This window comes from Python bivittatus, unplaced genomic scaffold (assembly GCF_059951505.1).
Source record: "Python bivittatus isolate LINGU-HERP-01145 unplaced genomic scaffold, Pbiv_v1 ctg000330_np1212, whole genome shotgun sequence".
Lineage (NCBI taxonomy): Eukaryota > Metazoa > Chordata > Lepidosauria > Squamata > Pythonidae > Python > Python bivittatus.
In genome coordinates, this window is record NW_028277058.1 from 44,356,020 (window position 1) to 44,379,920 (window position 23,901).

Below are 23,901 nucleotides of genomic sequence, written 5' to 3' on the forward strand. Positions count from 1 at the left end.
GCTAACCTTGGCTAATTTCAGAAAGCTAAACAAAGTTAGAATTGGTTGATGCTTGGATGGGAGACCACTAGGAAATTGAAAGACTAAGAAGTGAAAAAACAAAAACAAACCTTGGGAAGAAAGCAGTCAGCAAGTACTTCCAAAATGCTGCCAAGAAAACTACATTGCCATATTCATAAAGTCACCAGGATTTGAGCTAAACCTGAGGGATACCTTATCTAACCTTGATTAATGACAGTGCCCATAATCCTATGTGAGTGTGGACAAACTCTGCATGTATAAAAACACTGAAGATCTGAATCATGTTTTTAAAACAATATGAAATGGTGCACTGAAATGCAAAAGCCAGGTTTCAACCAGAAACCCATAATTAGAGAAAAAGTGTAATTTACTGGGGTAGACGAGTGTATCACACTGCTGATTTCCCACTGGAGTATCATACCTTCCCTCATTTCAACAAAAAGAGTTTAGCAAATTCATACTTTTTGAATTGGTTACTGACACATACAGAAGCCTAAGAAAATCTGTCTTCCTTACATTTGTTTCTCAAATTCCCTCTCTTCTATTTCTCATTTGTTACCTTGAAAATATCAGTTTTAAAATTCAAGGCAACCAGAGTGTGTTTGAACAGAAAGACAAGGGACTGCTTAACCCTTCCTGTTCCTTCCTCAAGACAGCAAAGGGAAAGTAGAGGAAGGTATCTCATGCACAACGAATGTGAAAAAGGGCAGGCCTCTGATCCCATGAGCGCAGCCATTACCTTGGCCTTTTTGATCCTCCCTGCGGACACCTCTGCTAAAGTGGGTACTGTAGACTTAATATGCTTACCTACAATGTGTTGAAAATGTTCCCCCCTTCTGTTATGTTAAACATTAAAATGGGGCAACAACTTTTGAGAAGTTCTACAGGTGATACACAAGCCTTCAGAATGCTACCCATGGCTGGCTGCACAGGCCGACGCGTTGGTCAGATAACAACCAGGAGCTACCACACAGTCTCTGAGAAAAAAAAGAGTGCTTGCTCCTTAGATATATACCCATTCTTTATTACATTTGTTCTCTTAAAACACTTTGGACATCCTTCCTGGCTTTTCAGGACTATTTCATGGATTGATTGATTGATTGATTGATTGATTGATTGATTGATACAATTTACATGGCCACCCAACTCACTCCCTGTGACCTGGCGGCTTACAGGAACAAAAATCCCAAATAAAAAAAACCCACGCTTTCATAACAAAGTGGAAAGAGCCAAGGTTATTAAACAGTGCTCACAGTACAACCATTGAGAAAGGAGGAAAAGGAGAACAAAAATACAATTTGGTTGTTTTGCAAGCACCTGGTTTCAGTGTTGGCTATACAGGTCTCCTCCAAACTGAAAACATTCTGTTTCCCAGCAAGTTTTGACTAGGTTACATCATCCCTGGTTCAGACTCAGAAAGAGAAAATAAGAAAATAAAGGCTGGAAAGCTACAAGTTTTGATTCAAGTCATCACCCTGAAAAATATCACCATCTGTGTCAGCAGAAGGAAATGTCAGCTAGCTGACTCTTAAGCCACTTCGATAGAGGATAAATGGTGCTTTCAGTGATAGCTGTTCAATTCACAACTACAACAGAAGAATCCAACAGAAGTGCAAATTCTTGCTTCATAGGACTGCAAATATTTCTGCAAACCAGAGCTGTGGTTCTCTTCTCCGGTGTTGCAAAATAGAGAACAGGATTAAAACCACAATGATGCATCTTTGTGGGCATCATTCTTCTCACGTCCTTCTGGTAGAAAGCATAAATGTCCTTATTCTACACGTCAGCAGTTGAATAGGCCGTTATTTTCTCCATCCAACTGCCTTGTGAATGGCATCAACAAGCAGAAGCGTTGGTTGGTTTTACCTAGCATTGTGCTCCCTAATATTTGGGTTCATCAGGCCTGAGCTTCGTGAGTTTATCAATGCAGAAGATGATAAGGGTGAGAAACCAGAGACTCCAGCCAACCGCTGCAGCGATCCAACCGTACCCATCCATTCCAATCTGACAGCACGTGGCTGCTTCAGAGCAGAATTCAGTATCTGAGGCATAGAAAGAGAAAGGTGTCTTGTCTGACAATCTTTATTACTGTACAGCAAGGGTTCACAGCACAGTGCCTGCAATCACTCTAATGCTTGTAATACCCCTGGGTGCAAAATCCCAAATTAATTTTTTAAAGTTTGTCTAAATTACCTAAATCTTTTTTTTTTTTAATGGTTCTTAAAAAGCTGAAGTTTCAATGGCTAAATTTTTGTGCCATTTTGACAAACTCAGTCTGCGATTGGTACAGGGAGTCATCCAAACCCAGAGAATTGACTCGAGTAAACCATAGTTAGGTTAATCTTAAGTAAATGCCATGTGAACATAGCCAGTCTATAGCTGTCCAGCAATATAGGACCACAACACTTTGTCTCCAATCCATATGGAGGTAGTGGATTAATCCAACTTACCTGAATGGCATTCCACTGTCTGAAGAATTTTCCAAAAGAATTACCAAAAATTCTTCCAAAACTTTCCTGACTCAGAAATTTGCATTTTAAAAATATGCATCTCATCCCAACATCACTGTGAATACTTACGAGAGCATGAAAGATTGGTAGGTTGTACTTCCATACCTAGGAAAAAAAGAGCAAAGGTGTGTTTTAGGATATCCTTCTAGAGTAGTGTTGTCCAAACTTGGCCACTTTAAGATGAGTGGACTTCAACTCCCAGAATTCTGGGAGTTGAAGTCCACTCATCTTAAAGTGGCCAAGTTTGGACAACACTGCTCTAGAGGAAGCTCAACTCTTAAATACAGACCCTCAACCTTGGTAATACACCAGTGGTCCTTTGTTGTTGAGAAGATACTACCGTATTAACTAATTTACAAAGATACAAAAAGATACAAGATACAAAATACTTTAATGACCAAGTATAAAATATATACAAGGAATCTGTCTTTGGTGACGAACAGCAAGATCAACGGTGCGCTGAAAAATAATAAACAGTAACAATAACACTGCCCAGTAAAATAACTTTTTCAAAGGGAGAAGCCACTGTCCAGCACATATCGAGTCATGTAGTATTTAACAGAGCAATGGCACGAGGGAAAAAACTATTCCGATGTCTAGATATTTTAACATTTGGTGCTCTGTAGTGCCGTCCTGAAGGAAGAAGTTGGAACAGATTATATCCAGGATGGGAAGAGTCTGCAGATATCCTCTCTGCCCTCCTTTTCACAGTGTTCTCTATCAGACAGCTAAAATATATTGCATTATCCACTGATACTATTTATAGAACCCTTTAAATTCTATTTCTTTTTTAATCCTTAAAAAGATCCTGTAAGGGAAACCTTCAGCCTAGCCTCTTTGAAGATGAGAAGAAAGAAGAGAGGAAGCGGGCAGGGGGTGGAGATGGGGTTAGGCAGGAGAAAGAGTGCCACAGGTTGGTATTACAGGCTTCCATAGCCCACATTGGCATTTATGTAATAGCTTATATCAGGGATGGAAAATCTTTTGATTGCTGCAGCTAACTTTGTCATCTGGGGGGAATGCAGGGTAAGGATGCAAAGAGTTGGAACCAGGATTTTAAAGATCTTGTTTTCTTGGGAGCTTGTGGGTTTTCCTTCTTGTTTTACCATGTTATTTTTATTTTGGGGTTCACACAAAAGTTTACAATTTCCTCTGCCAAATGGCAAGAGCCATCCCACCAGTTTTTAGCAACGGTGGTTACAAGTGGCTCCAGGGCTATCAGAAAAGTCCATGTTTGGGCCCAGGTTGTCCACCCCAGGCTAAATGGCATAAGATCATCAAGTGTAGGGCTGTGCAGTGATCCAGATCGAAAGGGGAAAAAGGGAGGGGATTTGGAATTCATGTATACAAGCATGTTTCACCAGTCTGCAACTCCTTAAATCAAATCTGACTTTTCAACTCGAATGGTGAACCTAGAAAAAGATGTAGCTTCTTTAAAAGGAGTTGCCAGCAGGTGTGATGCACACACCCCAAATCACTTTTTCCCTTCTGAACCCAGGTCATCACACAGCATTAATTCAGGGAGGTTTATAGCAAGTGGTACAACTTTTTAAAATAATGGCCTTTTAGGCTGGTGAAACTCTTTCTTTTCTTCCACCTTACCTGTTTTCATCAGTACTGGCTGGCTGAGATTTTTCTCCTTTTTCCTTCAGCCTGCTATTTGAACAAAACCTAGCAAAACATTCTACATGCAAAACACATACCCTGCCACTGAGCTGTAATTCCACCCTGTATATTTTACAGCATTTTGCTGTCATTCCTTCCTTTTCAAGAAACGAATGCCTCCCAAACCACAGAGTGCAAGTTCTTAATTTTTTTACAGCCAACTGTCAACAGTATTATTAGTACTATATCCTGGAAAATATCTAAGATCAAGTCTTTACACCTCACTCTTCCCCTTGAAATATTTTTTTGCTCTTTATTACAAGAACAGAAGAATGACCTAGTTCAAAAGACCACTTCCTTCATCTTCTAAATCTCTGGATTTCAAAATGCTGTGTTTTCATAATACTTGGAGGTTGTGTACTCGTGCAGCTTACAAGGTGATCTGGGCACTACATCTTCCAATTCCTGTTCAGGTTTTACTGCAAATGATGGTAGCACTCATAGGAGTCTTCAATAATTGAATGACTATATTTGATCACTTATTTGCTTAGGAGGTATATCAGATCCACCTAGCCTAGAATGGTGGTTGTTTAAAAATCAATGAAATAAATAACCAATTTATTTATGCTAGCAGTTCCCTGTCCCATCACTTGCTACCCCAGTTCCTTTCTTTACCTTTCCTCCCTAGCTTTTCCCACCCCAGGGACTGAAAACTTGGTTGAGTGCTCTATCCTGAATTAAGCTTTTTTTATTATTTGCATGACTTCTGCCAAACCTCAATTTTATGATATGACCAAGAGTATAGCCTCTTTTCCCCTCAACACTTTCCCCCCACAGTCATGAGAAAAAGACATTGCCAAGTAGATTCCCTTAGCTGACCCAGTCTGAATTTTCTTCAGATGAGTGGAAATGTAATACTCGTCTCCTTAGAAGCCTCTTTTTCAAACCAGTATTTGCAGCACTGAACAGTTAGAAATACTATAATTTTCAGGCAAAATTCACCTAAGAGAAAAAACAGCACATTTCTAAACACAGCACAGTTATTTTGTAAAGCCCTCTCCCAATCTCTGTTTCCAAATTTTCTAACTATGCTACATTCATGCTAATATCCTAACTGCGATGCTAACTATGATAAACCATGAAAGGATTGATCACCTTTTGAAAATGTGTTCTGGCAAGCTGAAGATAACAAAAGGACGGAGATGGCAATACAGATCAGTGGTTCCATCTCAGGAGTTTGGATCCCAGCACCAGCTGTTGTCCTAGTGAATTCCAAAGCCACCCACAGCAACCAACAGTAGAAGGGGAGGACCCAATGCAAAGTCAAGTCCAGACCATGGGTGGAGAAGGTTAATTCTCACTATGCCTGGATACCTTGAATTCACCTATTGCCAAAACAGTTTTATCCAAGCAAAACTCCTCTTCTGAGGCTGTGCGAGACTTACAGGGAAGCGTGAAGCATGCAGGAAAGTTAATAACAAATAGAACGTTCACACTTTACAGCAGGTTGATTTGTTTTTTAAGGACATTGAATGTTGCATTCATGTTGTAGAATTAAGTGGCATAGAAGAAGAAGGAAGGAACTGGGTCTGGGACCTTTTAAAAGAGGTGGCCAATTATCCCCATAGATAGTATAATTTAGAATATGAAATGATCAAATGGGCCACATGTTTTATTTAAGACAACAACATGAATCAGTTAAAATCTAGTCATTAATTCTGTCAGTATTTTAGTTTTTTCCATACATTTCTGATTATTCTGATTACATTTCTGATTATTCTGAAGTCTGTACTGCCTTCAGACAAAACAAAACAAAAATTGCCCTGGCTAAGATGTAACAAGGAGAAAAGGAGGAGTTCAAATAAACCTTTTGCCCCTGGCTGCTTAGCATTTTAGAAAGACCCTGATGGGTATTACCTACTGGCTACATTTACACACCATCCTTGGTTACTGAATTGACCAATTGTCTGTGTTTGTTCGATATATTAAATCATAAACTAACAGCTTTGGTTTACACAACACACTAATCCATAAAAACAAACCATGCATAGTATGTTGTATGAATGCAGCTAGGAGTTCTGTAACTGACCTGATTAAGTGTGTTGTGTCAGTGTAGCTTTTGAGTCTAACTGCCCCAAGCTGGTACCCTCTAGTTGTGCCCAGGGATCACAACCTTTTTAACCATGCTAGCTGGGAATTCTGGGAGGTGCAACGCTAACACATCACCAGGTCTCCATTGGAGAAAGCTAATTTGAGTTGGGCATGCTCAGTTTGTCTTCTTGTTTTCCATTCTTCCAAAAGAAAACAATTGCCCATAAGGTAGAAGTGGCTACATTCATGGCATGATGGAGGAAAATCGAATGCTCAGAGGGTATAAGAAGAGACAGCAGGATGACTATTGACATATTAATCCTCCCTCCTTCAGAAAAAGACAAAGGTGGTCTCACACAGACGTTCAGGTTGTGATTTCCAAATCTGCCTGAGGAAAGACATGCAAATGTTGATGTTTAAAAAGGCTCTGTTGTTCTTTCACCTCTTGAAAGAACAGAAATATTCTGCTAAATAAACAGCTCTTAAAACTACACATGCATCCATTGAGCAGGGTCTTTTCCCAACCCTGGTCCTTTTAGATTGTTAGACTCCAGTTCTCATCATCACATTGCATGCTAGATGGGAAATGAGGGGAAATGGCATCTAACGCATCTAGAGGATATCCAGCTGGAGAAATGACCCACACCGATGTCTGTGGTTTGTTCTCATTGCTTTTGATTTGCATATCTGCAGCCTTATTTATTTATCTATTTGCTTGTTTATTACTGGTATTTGTCTGCCACTATGCTCCAAAACAACTCCAAGCACCATACAACAAAAATAAAGGTTGAAAACATCAAAACAGTGAAAACTAAAATGTATTACAATACCATTAATCAGCCGAGGTAGATCATAAAAGAAAATATAACACCCCGCAAATGCTGTCTACAGAGTCAGGTTTTCACTGTTTTTTAGAATTTCAGGAGAGAGGGTACAGTTCTTAAATAGAGGGGGAGGGAGGTGTTTCACAGGAAGGTGCCACCACTGAGGAGGCCTTGCTCCAGGGCACCTGTAGATGGAACTCCTTCAGAGATGGGACTTGCAGTAGGGTCTCTGTCCTAGATCTTACAGGCTGGGCAGGTTCACTTTTTGCAAACAATTTTTACAATGCTATTTATTTGTATAAACAAACAAACAATTCATCTCTTTATTTTTCAAACAATGACAGTTATTTTAAAATTTGGCTGCTTCTTCCTCTTGCATTCACCCACAAACCACTGAGGAATTTGGCATCTGGAAACAGTTGGATTCCCTCAGTCTGTTAGGAAAGCTATGGAGAAAGGTAACGTGTTTTGTTTTTTCAGCTATGAATCCAATTTGCTTACATTACATGAGCAAATATTTAACTGTAAATCAGGGCAGAAGAACAAGAACATGTACAGTACAGCTTTTCACCTGATCAAGGTTGCTTTAGGTTTCAAAATTCACAGTGCTTGAAAATTCATGAACCCTCCACCTGTCTCCAGTGGTCTATTCTTGTTAGATCTGCCTTTCTGTTTGTTGATATTCCAGCTGGATGAGGATGGTTTGTTCTCCCCTTTCCATGCATGACCCAGCAGTCGTATTTACACAGCAATCAAATGGCTCATCGAACATCACAAAATAACATTCTTCTTTCAAGTCAGGATCCCTTGATTCTTGACCTTGCTTTCAAAATATCCCCCTGTTTTTAACATACACATCTATGCATTTCTATTTGCTAGAAATAAAAATATTTGAAACATTAATCAAAATTCAAAATGCTGATTCAAACATATTTTCTTATGTTTTCCTGATTATATTGACTTTTCTTTTGGTTTTGCATCAGAGTCGTGCATACTCTGCACATTGCCAAAAAGGAGGAGGAGGAAGAGGAGACCAGTTTGCCTAAGTCATATATTCTGATGAAAAATTAGAAATAATCATAACATTAAGTAAACGATCTCCCCAGTCTGGTACCCTCTAGATTTGTTGAACTTCAGCTCCCATAATCTCCTAGACCCCAACTTGCTCGTTGGATTGAAAGTGATGTAAGTTGGCTTCATTGCTTTCTCCAACTCCTGAGTGAAACAGCTTTACATTATTTTAGTTTTGCCAGTGCTAGAGTTTTCCTCTTTTAAACTGGCAGTTAAGGTGTGTAAAATCTGTTACACACTGTTACGCATTATGTCAGAGGTGCTCAGCTGACCAGGAGTGGGTGAAATCTGCGCAGCACTTTATTGGACACTTCAAGGCAATTTGGGTACTCCCTGCCTATCCTTGTCCAGGAGTGTCCACAGGAAAGAGTCAAAAAAGGTCATGATGGTGGCAATCATGCAATCAAAGCCTACTTGGATTTGTCTGCTTCTATTCTGCAGTTTTCTCTCTAAAGAGCTGAAAAAAGCAAGGCTACATTGTGCAGATAGGTTAGACTGTTTAACTGGAAGTGCAACTTGCATTTGAATGCAAGTAATGCAGACTGCCATCTAGAAAACAGGCTGTCTTTTTACAGAGCAACAACAGCACTAAAGCAGAGAAATAAGGACAGCTCCTATCTAGATGCTCTTGGTAAACCAAATTTGCATGTACTTCATTAAACCATACACTTATCCATTTGAGTGTAAAATGGATTGGTGGGGGGAAGTTTATACTAAAGGAAGTCCATGAAGGAGAAGAATGAGGACAATTCCAAAATGACCAGCCTTTCTATCACTCAATTTTTCAGAATCTAGTTTAAAATGCACCTGAAATTGATCTGAACATTTGATTATTTTTAGATCTATTTTTTTTTTCAAAATGCCAAGAGTACAAGCAAGTTTACTGTCTATGTTTGGAAGTCAACAAACCAACCAATCAGTTCTTGTCTGGACAAAAGTTGGTCTACTGAATGTCTATGAATCAGTGTTTGCTTGCCAGCTGGTACTTATGTGCTTCATCCAACTTCCCTAAAGTCTCCATACATACATACAGTACCTTCCCTTCTTCACACACACACACACACACACACACACACGAAAAGAAATTGCTAATATTTCCCATATTTCTCTGCTCACCATGCCAGCAAATCTCATTGCTTTCAGAGCTCCTAATACCAGCAGCATAGGTATCCATAACTAAACATTATGATGCCAGTGTGGTGTGCTATGCAGTCAAGGTGCTTTCATACATGCATTATGATCTTGCATGCATGTATATAACAGGTGGCACTGGATTGTTTGCACTGGAATGTTTCAGTGCATGTTTTTTCATTTGACCTGTATCTATGGATGCCCATAAATATCAGTGCAAGAACATGCAGTTCCTCACTTGGACTCATTCAAGACATGACAACACACTGTCAGGAACTGGGAGGCAGAAAAGTCAAGGATTCTCTCCAATGAGAGCACAGACTGCTTCTTCAAGCCCAAAGCAATGATACGTTGCCATTTCTGAACTGACAGGCACTGCCTTGAAGCAGAATTGCTCATCCATTGATCTACTGCTAGTTCTTGCAATTGTAAGCCCTTGGTTATGTTGTCATAGGTGAGCAACCCCAGATTAGGAAAGTCTCTAAAACTCACTGTCTCTCTCACCTTTTCCTGCCTTGCTATACAACTGTTAAGCACTTTCCCTGTAATCCATAATCTGACCTTGGAAGGGAGGAAATTTAGCTTAACAAATGACTTGAAGGAGCACAACAAAGGATATTTGGAGGGAGAGGTTTGTTTTAGATTTTAACAGATAGAAAGACAAGAGGATACTTATTTCATTCTCCCTCCCTCTCTTTCTCTCATACATCTAATTTAGCACCTTATGCTGAAAAAGTGTGAAATGGATCTGCTGACTTTAAATGACTAAATTATATGCATCTACAGGTGGCTGCTGACTTCTTCAGAACTGAGAAGTGGTTAATGTTTCTCCTAGGGACCATTTTCCCCATTATGAATTACTCTGCAGAATCTACTTGATGTATTTTAGATCTTTATGTTTCAAACTGTGTAGTCTTAGATCTCTTCACAATAGTGGCTTCACTCCTTGGAGATGCCAAAATTTTGGGTAGGACCTTTGATTGTTTATAAGTATACCAATTCAAAAAAGTTTTATAATTTGTCACCTTTGATTCTCCCTAGAGCAGTGTTTCTCAACCACAGCAACTTTAAGATGTGTGGACTTCAACTCCTAGAATTGAAGCTGGGGAATTCTGGGAGTTGAAGTCCATCCATCTTAAAATTGTTGAGGCAGAGAAACACTGCTGTAGAGTATCACCACCCAAAATGTTCTTTGGGAGAAGGGGATGTTAACTTTTCATCAGAAATGGTTGCTCCCTCAGCACCAGAGCAGGCTGTTTTCCTCCTGCAGTTTCTATCTGCTCTTGCAGGAGGTGACTAGGGAAAGCTTGAAGAAAACAGACCATCATTTGAATCTGCTTGTGATGGAGGTCCTATTCTGGTGCTTATGGATGTTTTTTATTCTTTATCCAATGGCCCAAGATTTTCTCTTAAACCATTACAATGTTATTTCCATAGCTAACTATATAAACTGCTTACAGGTCTTAGCAGAAATTAGGACTATAGAAACTCTTTGGGCAGGCCACTTCTTAAACTGTCCCTCCGACTCCACTGTGCAGGTCCACTTTCTTCCAAAGCTTGGCATAGCCACTTTGAGGGATTCGGCTGCGCACTTCTCCCTTGCATGTCATGCTCTTGGCTACTCCTCTGATCCAGCAATTAACATCACATTGGAGTACAGGCAGCAATCTATACTTGGATACTTCTGTCAGCATTGATTGGGCTTCCTGACCTATTTCTTTCTTTTTCCTAATTAAATTAAAGCAAAAAAAAAAAAAAAAGTTGGTGTGCTACAGAACAAAACATCCGTTTTTAGCAAGCCTTGTTCTAGCTTTACATTTCAGCAAGGAAGCCCAAGAAAGGAGCAGGAAGGTTATCTTGTCTTTTAAAGACAGCTTAACATTTAGCAAAAAAAAATGTGGGGGGTGGGGTGAGGCAGCCACTCCTGGTCCCACTCCAACTACCACCATTGTGTGGTTTACAAGAACTCCAGAAAGCTCATTTTTAGAAAATGCCAATAGTGGATGGCTGCAGCCCAGAATATAAAAGATTGGATTTCTTCAGATCTGTGATCCAGCACAACAGGTTCTGCTACGGCCAGGGAAATGTCTGCTCCCCTCCCTTGAAGTCAAGCTGACCAATATCCTAAGAACCAACATGAATTTTGGAATGCTGCATTTAAAAAATATGGGAGAGCTAAATTAAACTTAGTCCTCTAAATTGTGTAGGAAGAAAGGTAGACTGCACAAAATATATAGAATAGAAATGATGGATTTCCTCTGTATCTGTTTTCATTATCTGTTGAGAAGTTCATATATAAAGAAAAGAGAGAAGAAAAGAAAGAAAAGAGAGAGAACAAAGCCAAAAGTGCAGAAAAGAAAAAAAGAAAGAAAATATAAAGAAGTTTCTGATTTTCTTTACAGCAGTTATAAGTATAAATATAAATTTACCTCTTACTCTATGGTTAAATCATGATTTTCATTTTTTTCTATAATCTATTTTTTTTAATCATCAAAATCATAAGTCATAAGTTCATCTTTTTCAGTGTCATGCCTTTTTTTTTTTTTAAATTTTAACAAGAGGGAGAATGAAATGGGTGGGTGCCTCCATTTCTATCAAAAGTTTACTATGTTGTTTATAGCAACACCTTGCTGCTGACAAAACATCATTTGTGTTTATCACACAGGTCTCAGGGTGAAAGATTTTTAGGCAATAGGTTTGTCATTGCGGGGTTTTTTCCCTTTCTTTTTTCTTTTTTTGCAGTGCATGACTAGCAGACAAAATGTTCTTTTTAGTCCAGTTTGGTCCAGTTTTAAGCCATCTGTCTAGAAATCCCATGTCACCACAGTATTTCATTTGCTACTGTGTTATGCTGGAAGCAGTTTCAGACTTTTCTGCAGCACCCAGAAATAAGAAAAGGAGGCTGGATAAAGGAGGTGAGATCTTAGCATGGATATTGCTAACGACAACAGTTCGGCAGAGAACTGTCATTTCTCTGCATTTTCAGTGCCTGCTGAATTTTCCTAAAGAAAATTACTTTATCATATGAATGCTGAGTATTTTTCCCCCATGAACAAGATATGATCTCTCTCTCTCTCTCTCTCTCTCTCTCTCTCTCTCTCTCTCTCTCACTCTTCTGCATACTCCAAATAATGCAGGCCTTGATTAAATGGCTAAATATATATTTCAAAACCAGCAATTAACACTTGATGGGGCTGGATGTTTAGGCTCTCTAATTGCTGGTGTGCTGATCTAATTATAACTTTAAAATGAAAAAGCCAATAAGTGCCTAGCACCAACGGATGTGATTTTCCATGTTTATGAAATGATATAGATGTGATTTAAATAGCATGATGATCCAACAGTGATGATTGGCAGGTGTATCCATCTGATAATATTTATATTTATGGTAATTTCATATAAAATCAGCCTGATAATGTTTATGTTATAAGCTGCGCCACAATTTACTTGTACTGGAAGCCTTTTTGAAGGGTCTGTGGATATTTGTAGTAGGGTATTCAGATATTTTTCTACTTTAGAATAGTTCCATTTCATGAGCAGATAACAGTGGTTTAATCTCTGAGCACATTCTTTGCTTGCTAAATATCTTAAATTCAGTTTCAAGTTTAGGTAACAGAGTGATATAGAAAAAAACCTTTGTGAGAAACTGTGGGGAGCTGGTTTCATTCATCTGTGATATACAGTATGTCAGGTTTTTACGATCCAGGGCTGTTTCTCAAGTATGCATGCTGACATCCACATATGGAGGATTCCTAACTCTGAAAGTAGTTTCTAGTCCTTGTGACTGCAGATTAATTTTTCTTATTGATACCTTTGGACTCCATAAGGAAAAATACTATAAAAGACAGCCATGTTATAAGTTTAAAAAGCAAATACTGTACCGAGAAATAGGTTAAGTCTGAATTGTGTTTGATTCTGAAAACCAATAAATAAATAAAGGGCTAACATTGACAGAAACTCCTGAAGGAATCTAGACCATGTCTTGAGAAAGCTTCAGCTCATAGAGTGAAAAGAAATCCATGTCCCTGGCATTTTTCTCCCCCTCCCTCCTTATTACCCAAGACCTTAATGTTTTGCCCAGAGTCGCTTGTGTGAGATGGGCGGCTATATAAATGTGATGTATAAATAAATAAATAAATAAATAAATAAATAAATAAATTTCTACAACAGTGAGTAAACAGCAAAGAAAGGTACGAAAGTATTGCTTGAAATGTTTTTTAAATGCATGCTCTTCATACAAGTACTATGTATGTACTTGTTGACATTACTGAAAATCCAATCAAATGATTAGAACTTATACAGTGGATCACTGTGTTGTCAGCAGGCCCATGCTTGTAAATTCTCCCCCCAAGAATTAAGTTTTTCCAGATAGTGTGCATGGTAGGTCCACTTTTGATGGCTAGTGGCTCTTCCTGGTTGTTTTTCTAAATTCTGGAGTTTCCCTCCTTCCCTGAAGGGGATGCTGTGGTCGTCCAGAACCCATTTCCTCCTTGGTTACTCTCTTGCTTGCAGGAAGAATGGGACAATAGCAGAAGGAAAGGTTTCTGGGAAGGGTCTGGGAAAGAACTAAGCAGCAAGAAACTTTCTCATTTCTGTTTTCTTCCAGGGTGGGTTGTTTCTTTTGACTCATCACCTTCTCCAAATCTTGTAGTAGGAAATAACTGAGAGAAGAGGTCTGGATGGATTCCAAGTCAGGTGGAATCCACTTTCTCAGCCCAACCCATTGTCCAGAGCTCTTCTTGTTGGAAAAATAGGAGGGGGGAGTACTACGTATGCCCCCTTGAGCTCCTGTGCAAAAAAGGCAGGATATAAATTAAATAAAGATTAACTGTGAATGCTGGTAGCACTGCCATCTCAAATATATGCTCTAGCCCTTATCTAAAGTCGCACCTAGCTATGAATACAAGGTTAGGGGACTAAACAAGGGGGAAAAAAACTTTCCTCTTTTCCTAGATGTGGTTAACAATCTTGGGAGTTTGGTTGTGAATGTTTTGGAATATAGTATGTTTAGGCAGCAGACATACTTGGAAATATGCCCCATTGAATTCAGTGGGATATGACTTTAGGCGTAGGATTGCAGTCTATGTTGATTTACGAGTTGCATTTCAATGACTTAATTTTGCCAAGTATTAGGTGGCCTCTCTGTAGTATGAAATAGAGAATTTGGACATTTTATATAGATATGTGTACTACCATTCTCCACAAAAGGGAGAGGTATTCATTTTTACAACATTCATTTCCTTTTCCTTATGCCTTGTTCTAGGAATATATCACAAGCAACATTATACACTCATAGGTACAGGCATGTGACCTGAGCTTTCAGGCTAAAATGTGCCCTAACCCAGTGTTTCTCAGCCTTAGCAACTTTAAGATATGGGAACTTCAACTTCCAGAATTCCCCAGCCAGCTGGGGAACCTTTTAATTTTTGAAAGTTTTCTATTATTATTCTGTCAATTTAAATGAAATGTTCCTCTCCAGATTTTAAAATATAGTCGGTAATTGTGCATATATAGTTGCTGCATTGGTATAAATTACCTGCATGGGTAATTTATCGTTACCCTCTTAGGGTCTTGCAATTTCACTAGGATGTACTGAAACTGAATAGCTCAATGTACGTAGGTTTGTGTATGTGTCTGAAAAAGAATGTAAGTGTGTGTGTGTGTTTATATGCCTATGGGAATATGTTTATAAATGTGAGCATATTTTATATATTTTGAAGTAAACATGTGAAAATGGTTTTCTTTGGCAATATCGCCAGGGTTTTGAGAAGCTGCTACTAGAATGCATGGAATGAGTCTGCTCATCTGTTTGCTCCCTATTTTGAGCAACTTATAAGTTCACAGTCCAATCATGTTCTTTTATTTACTTAATTGTTTAGTTTTCTGCCTTTGAGTCTGTGTTGACTCCTGGCGACTGCCTGGATAAGTCCCTGCAGTTTTCTTGGCAAGGTTTTTCGGAAGTGGTTTGCCATTGCCTTCTTCCTAGGGCTGAGAGAGAGGGACTGGCCCAAGGTCATTCAGCTGGCTTTGTGTCTAAGGCAGGACTAGAAATCTCAGTCTTCCAGTTTCTAGCTTGGTGCTTTAATTACTACACCAAACTGGCTCTCACGCAATCATGTTATGGGTCTACATAAAAGTAAGTTCTGACGAGTTCTTGAAGGGGATACTGAATTGCATCTTCAGGCCACTTCGCATGTGACTTTCATGTACTCATTGAAGAAGCCTCCTAGAAAATTGCAGCAGACCACCAGGGATCCAGTGTTGCCATTGCCAGGCCTTATCTATCAATTCAAAACGGATGTTTTCAGGGCCAGCCCAAGGCATTTGTTTTCTGAACTGAAGGCCAGGATGTTTCTTTCCCTCCATGCCACATACAGAAGCAGACTGAACTAGAAGTTGAAGTGTACAGTACTTCAGTGCTGGTAAAGCGCTTCTGCCTGAGATTACTGTCTTACTCTATCCAATAATAGAATTGATCTTGTATGGTTTCTGTGGTTTCCTCTACATCAAAAGTAACCTCTTATTGACATGGCAGTGCTTTGTATTACTTAGTTCTGTTATACCCATCACCTTCTGTCTTTTTCTCCGTGTCTCCACCCCAGAAGAACATGAAAGATGGCATCCATGTTTCGGAGCGAAGAGATGTGTCTGATGCAACTTTTTCTTCAGGTGGAGTCTGCCTATTGCTGTGTTGCAGAACTTGGAGAGCTAGGTCTCGTCCAGTTCAGAGATGTGAGTAGACATTAAAAGTAACCCAGGTGACACTTCTCAGTACCCATAGAAAGGGTGGGAATTTCTTGTATAGCAGCAAGAACTAGTAAATTGTAGAAGTTAAAGATGCTGGACTAGGACTAGGGAGGTCCTGGTTTGAATCTGCCCTCAATCAATCACTATCTCACAGTCCAGTTTGGCTTACCTAAATCAATTGAGACCCTCAAGTAAACTGCCTTTAGCAGAGAAAAAGGCATGATATAAATTTAAGAAGTAAGAACGACAAGAACTGCAACAAGAGCAAAGGAGGAAGAAAAAGAAGAAGGTGTTGGAAAGAGAAAGCAGTGTTAGAAAAAGAAGAAAAAGGAGTATCCCAGAGAGAAAGATTAGCTCCACCCACTTTGGGACCTGGCTCCACCTACTACTTGTTTCAGTCCCACCTACTGTTGGCATGAGGTGCCCAACAGTTTATTTGTAAGGGAATGTGATTCTTGATAAAATGAAATGGTGGCCTTTGCTCATGTAATACGCTCTCCTTTTGTGAGTTGAAAATGTACAATCTTGAATATTTTATAACCTTGTATAGCAGAATGCTGAGATAACAGATCAGTAGTGACAAGCAAGTTGTATTTCTGGGAAATTCCTTTATTGCTGATTTTTTTTTTTAAATTGGGGACATCTTCAAACATTTGGGAGAAGAAAAAACACCAATAGAATATAATTTTGAAATCACTAAGAATAAGAGGAAAGAATAAATCAAATGGGAATGGTATTATGTAATCTTCTTTAAAACCAAGTTTAAAAAATCACAAAAAAGATGTGTTTTTCAGAATTCTTCTCTGCATTAATGTACTACACAAACAAAAAACAAATCTATGCAAAATAAGGGTAGAGAGGAAGATGTTTGTGTTATGGAACATGATATGTAGTGTAGTGTATTCATAAGATGTTGATTTAGGGTGCTCTTTGTGGACTGTTCATTTAGTTTGCATTCAGTGCCATTGTGTTTCATTGTATCCAAACACAATAGATGTAGAATAAATTGCTATTCTAGTCTTAGTTAACTCTGTTTTCAACATGACTTTCTTGAAAGAAGGGAAATAACATAAGTATAAAGTAGTCATTTAAGTAGGTGTCATCAAGTCAGGCCCAAATCCTGGTGACCCTGTGGATCAGTGCCCACCATCTTGGTCTGTCTCCAGTGATAATCACTGGCTGGATCTTCCAAGGACATTCCACTGATTCACTCTATCTCTTTCATTCTTTGTCTCTCCATTCTTCTACTTCCCTCGACCTTGCCAAGCATAGTTCCTTCTAATTGATTATTTGCTTATATCACATGCTTAAAGTATGTGAGCTTACTGATCTTTGCCTCAAGGGAGCAGTTGTCCAAGACCAATTGATTCATTCTTCTTGCTGTCCATGGTACTTTTAATAACCATTTCCAAATCCATAATTTGAAGGTGTCTATCTTCTTTCTCTCATTCTTTCTCAATATCCAGCATTCACAATTTAACACCAGAAAACAATTGCTTTTATTATTCTGATCTTTTTGTCCTAGAAATATCCTTATCCTGCATTATCTTTTCTAAGATAGTCATTGCCTTCTTTCCTAGGATAAATCTCCTCTTTATTTCTTCAGCACACTATCTTTCTTTATCAATCCTTGACTCCAAGAAAGTAAAGTTATCCACCATCTTGGTTTCTTTGCTCTCTGTTGTGCCTTTGCTAGGCATACTGGTTGACATCTTTTTCTTCTTAATATGGAACATCAATTTTTTTCACTTCCTACTTTTACTTTCAAAATGAGCTCCCCTAAGCCTTCCTTACCTTCAGCTAACAAAATGGTATCATCTGCACATCTGAGATTGTTTGGACCTCCAATTTTGCCAATGGCAGCCATTCCAGTCCTGCCATTCTTATAGGTATCTGCTACATCTATTAAAAAGATATAAAGATCATATGCCTTCTTATCTCAACTCTTCTCTAAATCACTCTGTTTCTCCAAACTCTTTAAGTACAGTAACTTCTTGTTCATTGTAATGATTCCTCAGAAGAAGAATTGGATGTTCTGGTATACCCATTCACTTTACAGCATTAATTTGGGAATCAATGTTGCATGATACAGTGAGTGTAGATCTCACCATTACTAAATTATCTTGTGCTTAGCAACAAATCTGTTTTTCCCTCTTAGACAAAGTTCTATCATTAAATGACAGAAAATTATCTTCCTAAAATTCTAAGAATTACCTATGTAGAAAGCTAAATACCAGATTCTACTCCTTATTTAGAAAATAATAAGGGATTTAAGGGAGCCTTTGTTTGTTATCTACAATCAGGGCAATATATTACATGAGAAGGAGAAGATATCAATGGCCTATAGAATTATGGATATGCAATTATGTGTATTTCTGTCATCAGTTAAAACAGTCATTCTTTAGATGTATAGGCCTTTTAAAAAGTTATTTGCCTGCCATCTGGTTGCACAAGATTTTGGTTATCATATCCTCCATGGTGATACTGTTTGAAGAAATAATTTTACTTTGACCTGCTATTGGTATGTCCAGCTGAATCCCTTGATATGTACCTCTACCAAATCTTCATGACTTCAGCCTTCCCCAGTTTGGTGCTATCTGATGTGCTGGAACCATAACTCCTAGAATTCTCAGCCATCAGTCTGTTTAGATGATAGATAGATAGATAGATAGATAGATAGATAGATAGATAGATAGATAGATAGATAGATAGATAGATAAGTTGCTTTGGCTAATCTTTTCTTTTGTTCTTATATGAATCTTTAGTTGAATGCAAATGTGAACAACTTTCAAAGAAAGTTTGTGAATGAAGTAAGAAGATGTGAATCCTTAGAAAGGATCCTTCGTAAGTAGTTTTTAATTTATTGAAAATTAAATTTATTGAAAACTGTTCTTAGTCAAACAATCTCTGGAATGTTTTAGTATACTGAGACAGCAATTATTAGCACTTTTCAATTTAGCATTTTAGAAGTCCCCAGAAATTGAGCGAAAAGTCGGGGGGGGGGATTACTATCTGGAAAGGAGGCACTGTTTGCTGTAGACTACTGTAGACCATGCACAAATGAGCAGAGAGTTCCAAAGGCAGATTTCAGATTCATAAAAATGGATTGCAGTAAAAATTTTTGCTGGAGATCTTGTGGAGTCTGCTGGTCAGTGCCAACATTACAGGGTTAGGTGCACAAATAGTCCTTGCTTGGAAAAGGTAACCTCCTATGGGTGCACACTCAAGGCTGTAGTTACCTAATCCACATGGGTTAATGATCTGTGTGTATGTAAGGAGGGAGGCTTAAAACTGAGATTAGATGCTTGCTTCTTGGATACCCTCTTCCTAAACTGTTAACCATCACCCCTTCCAGGTCTTTTTTTATTTTTGAAAAAGTTCTATAATTTTCTGTAGATCCTTGGCAAACTAAGGAATAAAATAAATGGGTTCAACTTTCCATAGATTTAATGTACCTTTTTTTTATGAGCAATGCCTTCTACTTTGTAAAAATGAGAAGTGGGGCTGAAAATATTGCTCCATGTTTCTTCCAGTGATGCCATCATACCATTGCCAAGCAAGAAGACCAGAGATCTAAAAAGGGGCACCCTTACCCACTCAAAGGTTGCCTGCCCTGGTGATGAATGCAGAGGATATCTCTTAATGAGGCACAACTTGTGGCTCCATGTATTAAGCAGATGAAAAGTTAGGCAATGCCTGTGTTTGCACAACATCGTTAATCACCAAAATTGCAACTAACCAAGCTTTGTATGGTGTGGAAAAGGCAGCAAAGTGTGTTTTGTGAACTTAGCCAGTGTGTTTCCATTTGTTTTGCTCCCAGGCTTTCTGGAAAGTGAGATGGGGGAGGAGATCCTACCTGTCACATCTGAGAAATATCCAGAGACTCCACCACCTCGAGAAATGATTGACTTAGAGGTAAGCTTAGTATGCTTCTGGTTAGAGAAGCATGGTAGATAGTTGTGTTGACCCAGCAGGAGAGAAAAATCCAAAATAATACTAGGACAAGATCTTTATAAGCACTCAGAATAAACTAGTTTATTTGATAAAGAAAGTTTATAAATGCTACAGCTTGTTCAGTTCTGAAGGCTACTTAGTTGTAGCTCTGGCTTTATCTTGTTTTAACCTTCCTACATCTACTACTCTTTCTTTTTTAAAAAAATATTTCATTTTACAATTTTACTATTCTACTCTTATTTTATTGTATATTATGGCATGTTATATGTTATAACCTGTGGTTACAACAATAAATGTACTTACTTACTGACTTACTTATATAGTTCTCATCTTCCCCAGCCAACATAGCCATGCTGGTTGGAGATTATGATATGTATAATCCAATACATTGTGAAGGCACCAGATTGAGAGTGGCTGCTCTACCTAATTTTTAAACCTGGGAGCACAGGAATTGTGCAATCTAGTACTTTCTCAATCTTGACTAAACTCTAAACGCTAAGCAGGGTTGCACTTAGTTGGTACTTACATGGGAGACGACAAAGAAATACTAGGGTTGTAGGCTAGATAGGGAAGACATACTGTACATACATACATACATTCATACATACATACACACACACACACACACACACACACACACACAAAGACAGTGTCAATGAAGTAACAAGAAATCACCCTTGACTGGAAGGAATATTTTCTTCTTTTGTCTGTAAAGTCCAAACAGACAGTGATCAGAAGGGTTAATATTAAAGCTGAATGAAGAACAAAAGGTAGAAATATTTGGAAGCTTAGTGCTTAGCTAGTAAAGTTGTTAGAAACATGTTAAAATCCCTCACTGTTTTACCTAATGCAGACAGAAGGAGATGTGTTGGATTTTCTGATAGTTATTTTGCTGTCTGCACCCAATTTGTGTCATTTGTGAATCATTCATACCCAGAAGTAGTGCTGAGATGTTAATATTCACTGCAAGACTGCCTAATATGCTGAGATGCATTCTGAAATGTTTGCTGTATAATAATCCATCTTTAGAGTAATCTATTTTGTCAGCAGTGAAGCATATGACAGAACGATTGGACGTACCGTACTTTTGTTTCTCTCTGGCTATAAACAGACTGTCTTGGAGAAACTGGAAGGAGAGTTGGAAGAAGCCAACCAGAACCTGCAGGCATTGAAACAGAACTTTCTAGAACTCACGGAACTCAAACATCTCCTGAAGAAAACCCAGGACTTCTTTGAGGTGACACAGTCTTTAAATGTATTCTTGTTATTTCGGGATCTTATTTATTTGTTTGTTTGTTTGTTTATTTTAAAATTTATATGCCACCCATCTCCTCCAGAGGGTGACTCTGGGTGGCTTACAATTAAAATTCCATCCACATCCACCCTCTTAGACTCATTTTCTGGCCACCATTTTTGGGAATTTGGGTCCATCCCACCTAGCCATCTCAGGGACAAACTATGGGCCTTTCCATACTTGCATCCAACCATGGACATTTTTATTCAGTTGTCTCTCATGGCATTGCCTTCACCTCATCCTCAGTCCACGCATGAGGAAGCCTTAAGAGTTAAGGCTTAGCTGTTCCAATATTAAAAGTATTGTGGAGTCCTTGATGCTCTCTGAGCTTGGTTATTTGCTTGCAGATGTTTCATTACCCAGCTAGGTAACTTCATCAGTACCATATGTGATCAACTGTGTGCTTCTGCAGGTCATTAAGCCTATTCCTACAATAGTTAAATGGTAGAGGCAGAAAAACAACATCACAGAAAGGAAGCAAAAATATCAATCTTCATAAGGGGGTTTAATATGTTAAGACAAGGCATAAGCAAGGTAAACCAACCTTAGAGGAGATAGTGTGATTTTAATAGGCTAGCACATTTTTAAAATAATGTGATAACTGGTAGCCATGAATAATAATGGAGGTATACATAAATAAAACATTTTTAAAAAATGGCAGTTATCTTGTTGGGTAATGAAATGACTGCAATCAAACAACCAAGCCCAGTGAGCACCAAGGACTCCACAGTTCAACCTGAGCTACAGATATTCTCTTCTATTCTCTCCAGATGACCACTAGATGATAGCAGTACACTGGAAATTTCTATCATCCTTAGCTGCCATCTAGTGGTTTGTCTGGATTTATGCAACCCTTGATAGCCCTGGACTCCAAATTGCAACCAATGAGACAACAGAAGAGGAGACCAAACAGAGCCGAGAAAAAATGGTGGCCAGAAAATGAGTCTAAGAGGATGGAGGTGGATGGAAAGCAAAGTTTTTAAAAAAATTCCAGACTTTTGGCATAAGTCTAGACATCTCACCAACTAGCAGAAAAAACATGGCTCAAGCCATCAGTCAAAACTCACCCCGTCTGCTAAATCCCTTGCCCCACTGTGGTGATATCTTATTGCCCGTTGGTGATATTCAGGGAGGGGAAGGGTAGCAAAACAGAAGGTTTAACCAATTATTTTGCTTTGGATACATGAAAGCAGGACACCATTTGGTGGCAAGCCAAAACAGAGGCAAAAAGATGAAGGATCAGCGGTGGGGACAGTAATTTTATGCCGATATAGTTTCCACTGACTCAGCCACAGGATAACACCTGGCAGTGAGGGAAAGCCCTCTATGCAATTATTGCCTACGCCAGTGCTTCTCAACCTTGGCAACTTTAAGATGGGTGGACTTCAACACCCAGCCAGCAAGGAAATTCTGAAGCTGGGGAATTCTGGGAATTGAAGTCCACCCATTTTAAAGTTGCCAAGGTTGAGAAACACTTGCTTAAGCCATGACTTCTCTGGGCATGGTGTAATTTATATCAAAGAGGCCCAACCCATTTATTCAGTCTGGAATGGATGGATTCTTTCCACACCATTCCCCACTGTACACTGTGCACACAAGCACACATCAATTGACCAACTGAGCTAAGGTCAGTTCAGGCAACTTTTGTTTGCTCAGCGGGTTGCACTTCAGTTTTTTCCTCCATCTCTTTGCTTCACAGTGGCACACACCGAGTGGTGCGGATGTCAATCAGCTGTCTTTTTTGTGTGTTTTCCATTCAAAATAGGTGTGTTAAGCCTCTTAGCTCTATTAGAATCCTCAGTGTGCTGAGTCTGACCCACATGGGTCAGGCTGCAATTGCTAGCCTCCAGGAAGCTTGGCCATGGGCTGTGCTGGTGAGATATAGTGGGGTCTGCAGGTCAACATAACTGAAAGGCTTAAGGTTGAGGAAACCTGCACTAAGCTGACCAAACCCAAAGCCACTTGCTCTATAAAGTCTCCCCTGAGTCTTCTTGGCAACAATATGGAAGTGGTTTGCCATTTTTTACTGCTGAGATATTCTTTTGAATTCTCTGATGTCAGCCTTGCAAGGCAGTCCAGACAGGAAGCATGACCACATGAACTAATTCTACTTTATCGTAAGGTTACATAAACAGAATCTTGCAAGTCTAAAATTACATCTCTTCCCCCGTCACCTTTACAGGCCAAGAAACTAGGGAGGTCTCTTTTGAGATGCTTGCCATAGCCATATTCCTTCTGCAGGCTAAGCTGCCTCATATCCAACTCTTCCCCGATCTCCCAAGGTCATTCCCACATACCATTACATCAGCCCAACCAATGACCCTGGGATTTCTTACTGATCTCCCACCTAACATCAGCCAAGGTTGGCTAGGTGTTGCTGTGTCAGCCTTCCCTTGTAGACCAGATCAGGAAACCAGCTCTTCAGAAAGCTTAGAGCTATACTTCTGGAGATAGACTACAGTAACAGAACCTTGCAAGAACAATTGTGCTGTACTTCCTCTCCTTCTTACACTCCAGTGAATCAGGGAAGAGCCTGCCTGAGTCTCTTCCTGATACTATCTGACTTCCGAGAACTTAAGGCATGTTTCAGCCCTCTTTGCTTATGTAATAGTTCTTGCTATTTCCCTTGTCATCCCTCTGACTCTCTATATGC

General features: G+C 39.1%; 2 protein-coding genes across 2 annotated transcripts in view; one reads left to right on the forward strand and one right to left on the reverse strand.

Moving 5' to 3' along the window:
- Window positions 1–1,856: 1,856 nt before the first annotated feature.
- On the reverse strand, window positions 1,857–5,407 carry TMEM213 (transmembrane protein 213). The gene is made up of 3 exons (XM_088141554.1): window positions 5,292–5,407; window positions 2,601–2,636; window positions 1,857–2,063 (listed from the first exon to the last, which is right to left on the reverse strand). Exons 1-3 carry the CDS (start codon window positions 5,362–5,364, stop codon window positions 1,903–1,905), a joined length of 270 nt encoding a protein of 89 aa, XP_087997680.1. The 5' UTR covers window positions 5,365–5,407; the 3' UTR covers window positions 1,857–1,902.
- A 10,461-nt stretch (window positions 5,408–15,868) lies between these two features.
- The window catches only part of ATP6V0A4 (ATPase H+ transporting V0 subunit a4), a 33,177-nt gene continuing 25,144 nt past the window's right edge, over window positions 15,869–23,901 (forward strand). The window contains exons 1-4 of the mRNA XM_088141555.1: window positions 15,869–15,985; window positions 18,766–18,844; window positions 19,821–19,915; window positions 21,066–21,191. Coding sequence (XP_087997681.1) covers window positions 15,869–15,985; window positions 18,766–18,844; window positions 19,821–19,915; window positions 21,066–21,191 — 417 coding nt within the window. The remainder of the gene's footprint in view (window positions 15,986–18,765; window positions 18,845–19,820; window positions 19,916–21,065; window positions 21,192–23,901) is intronic.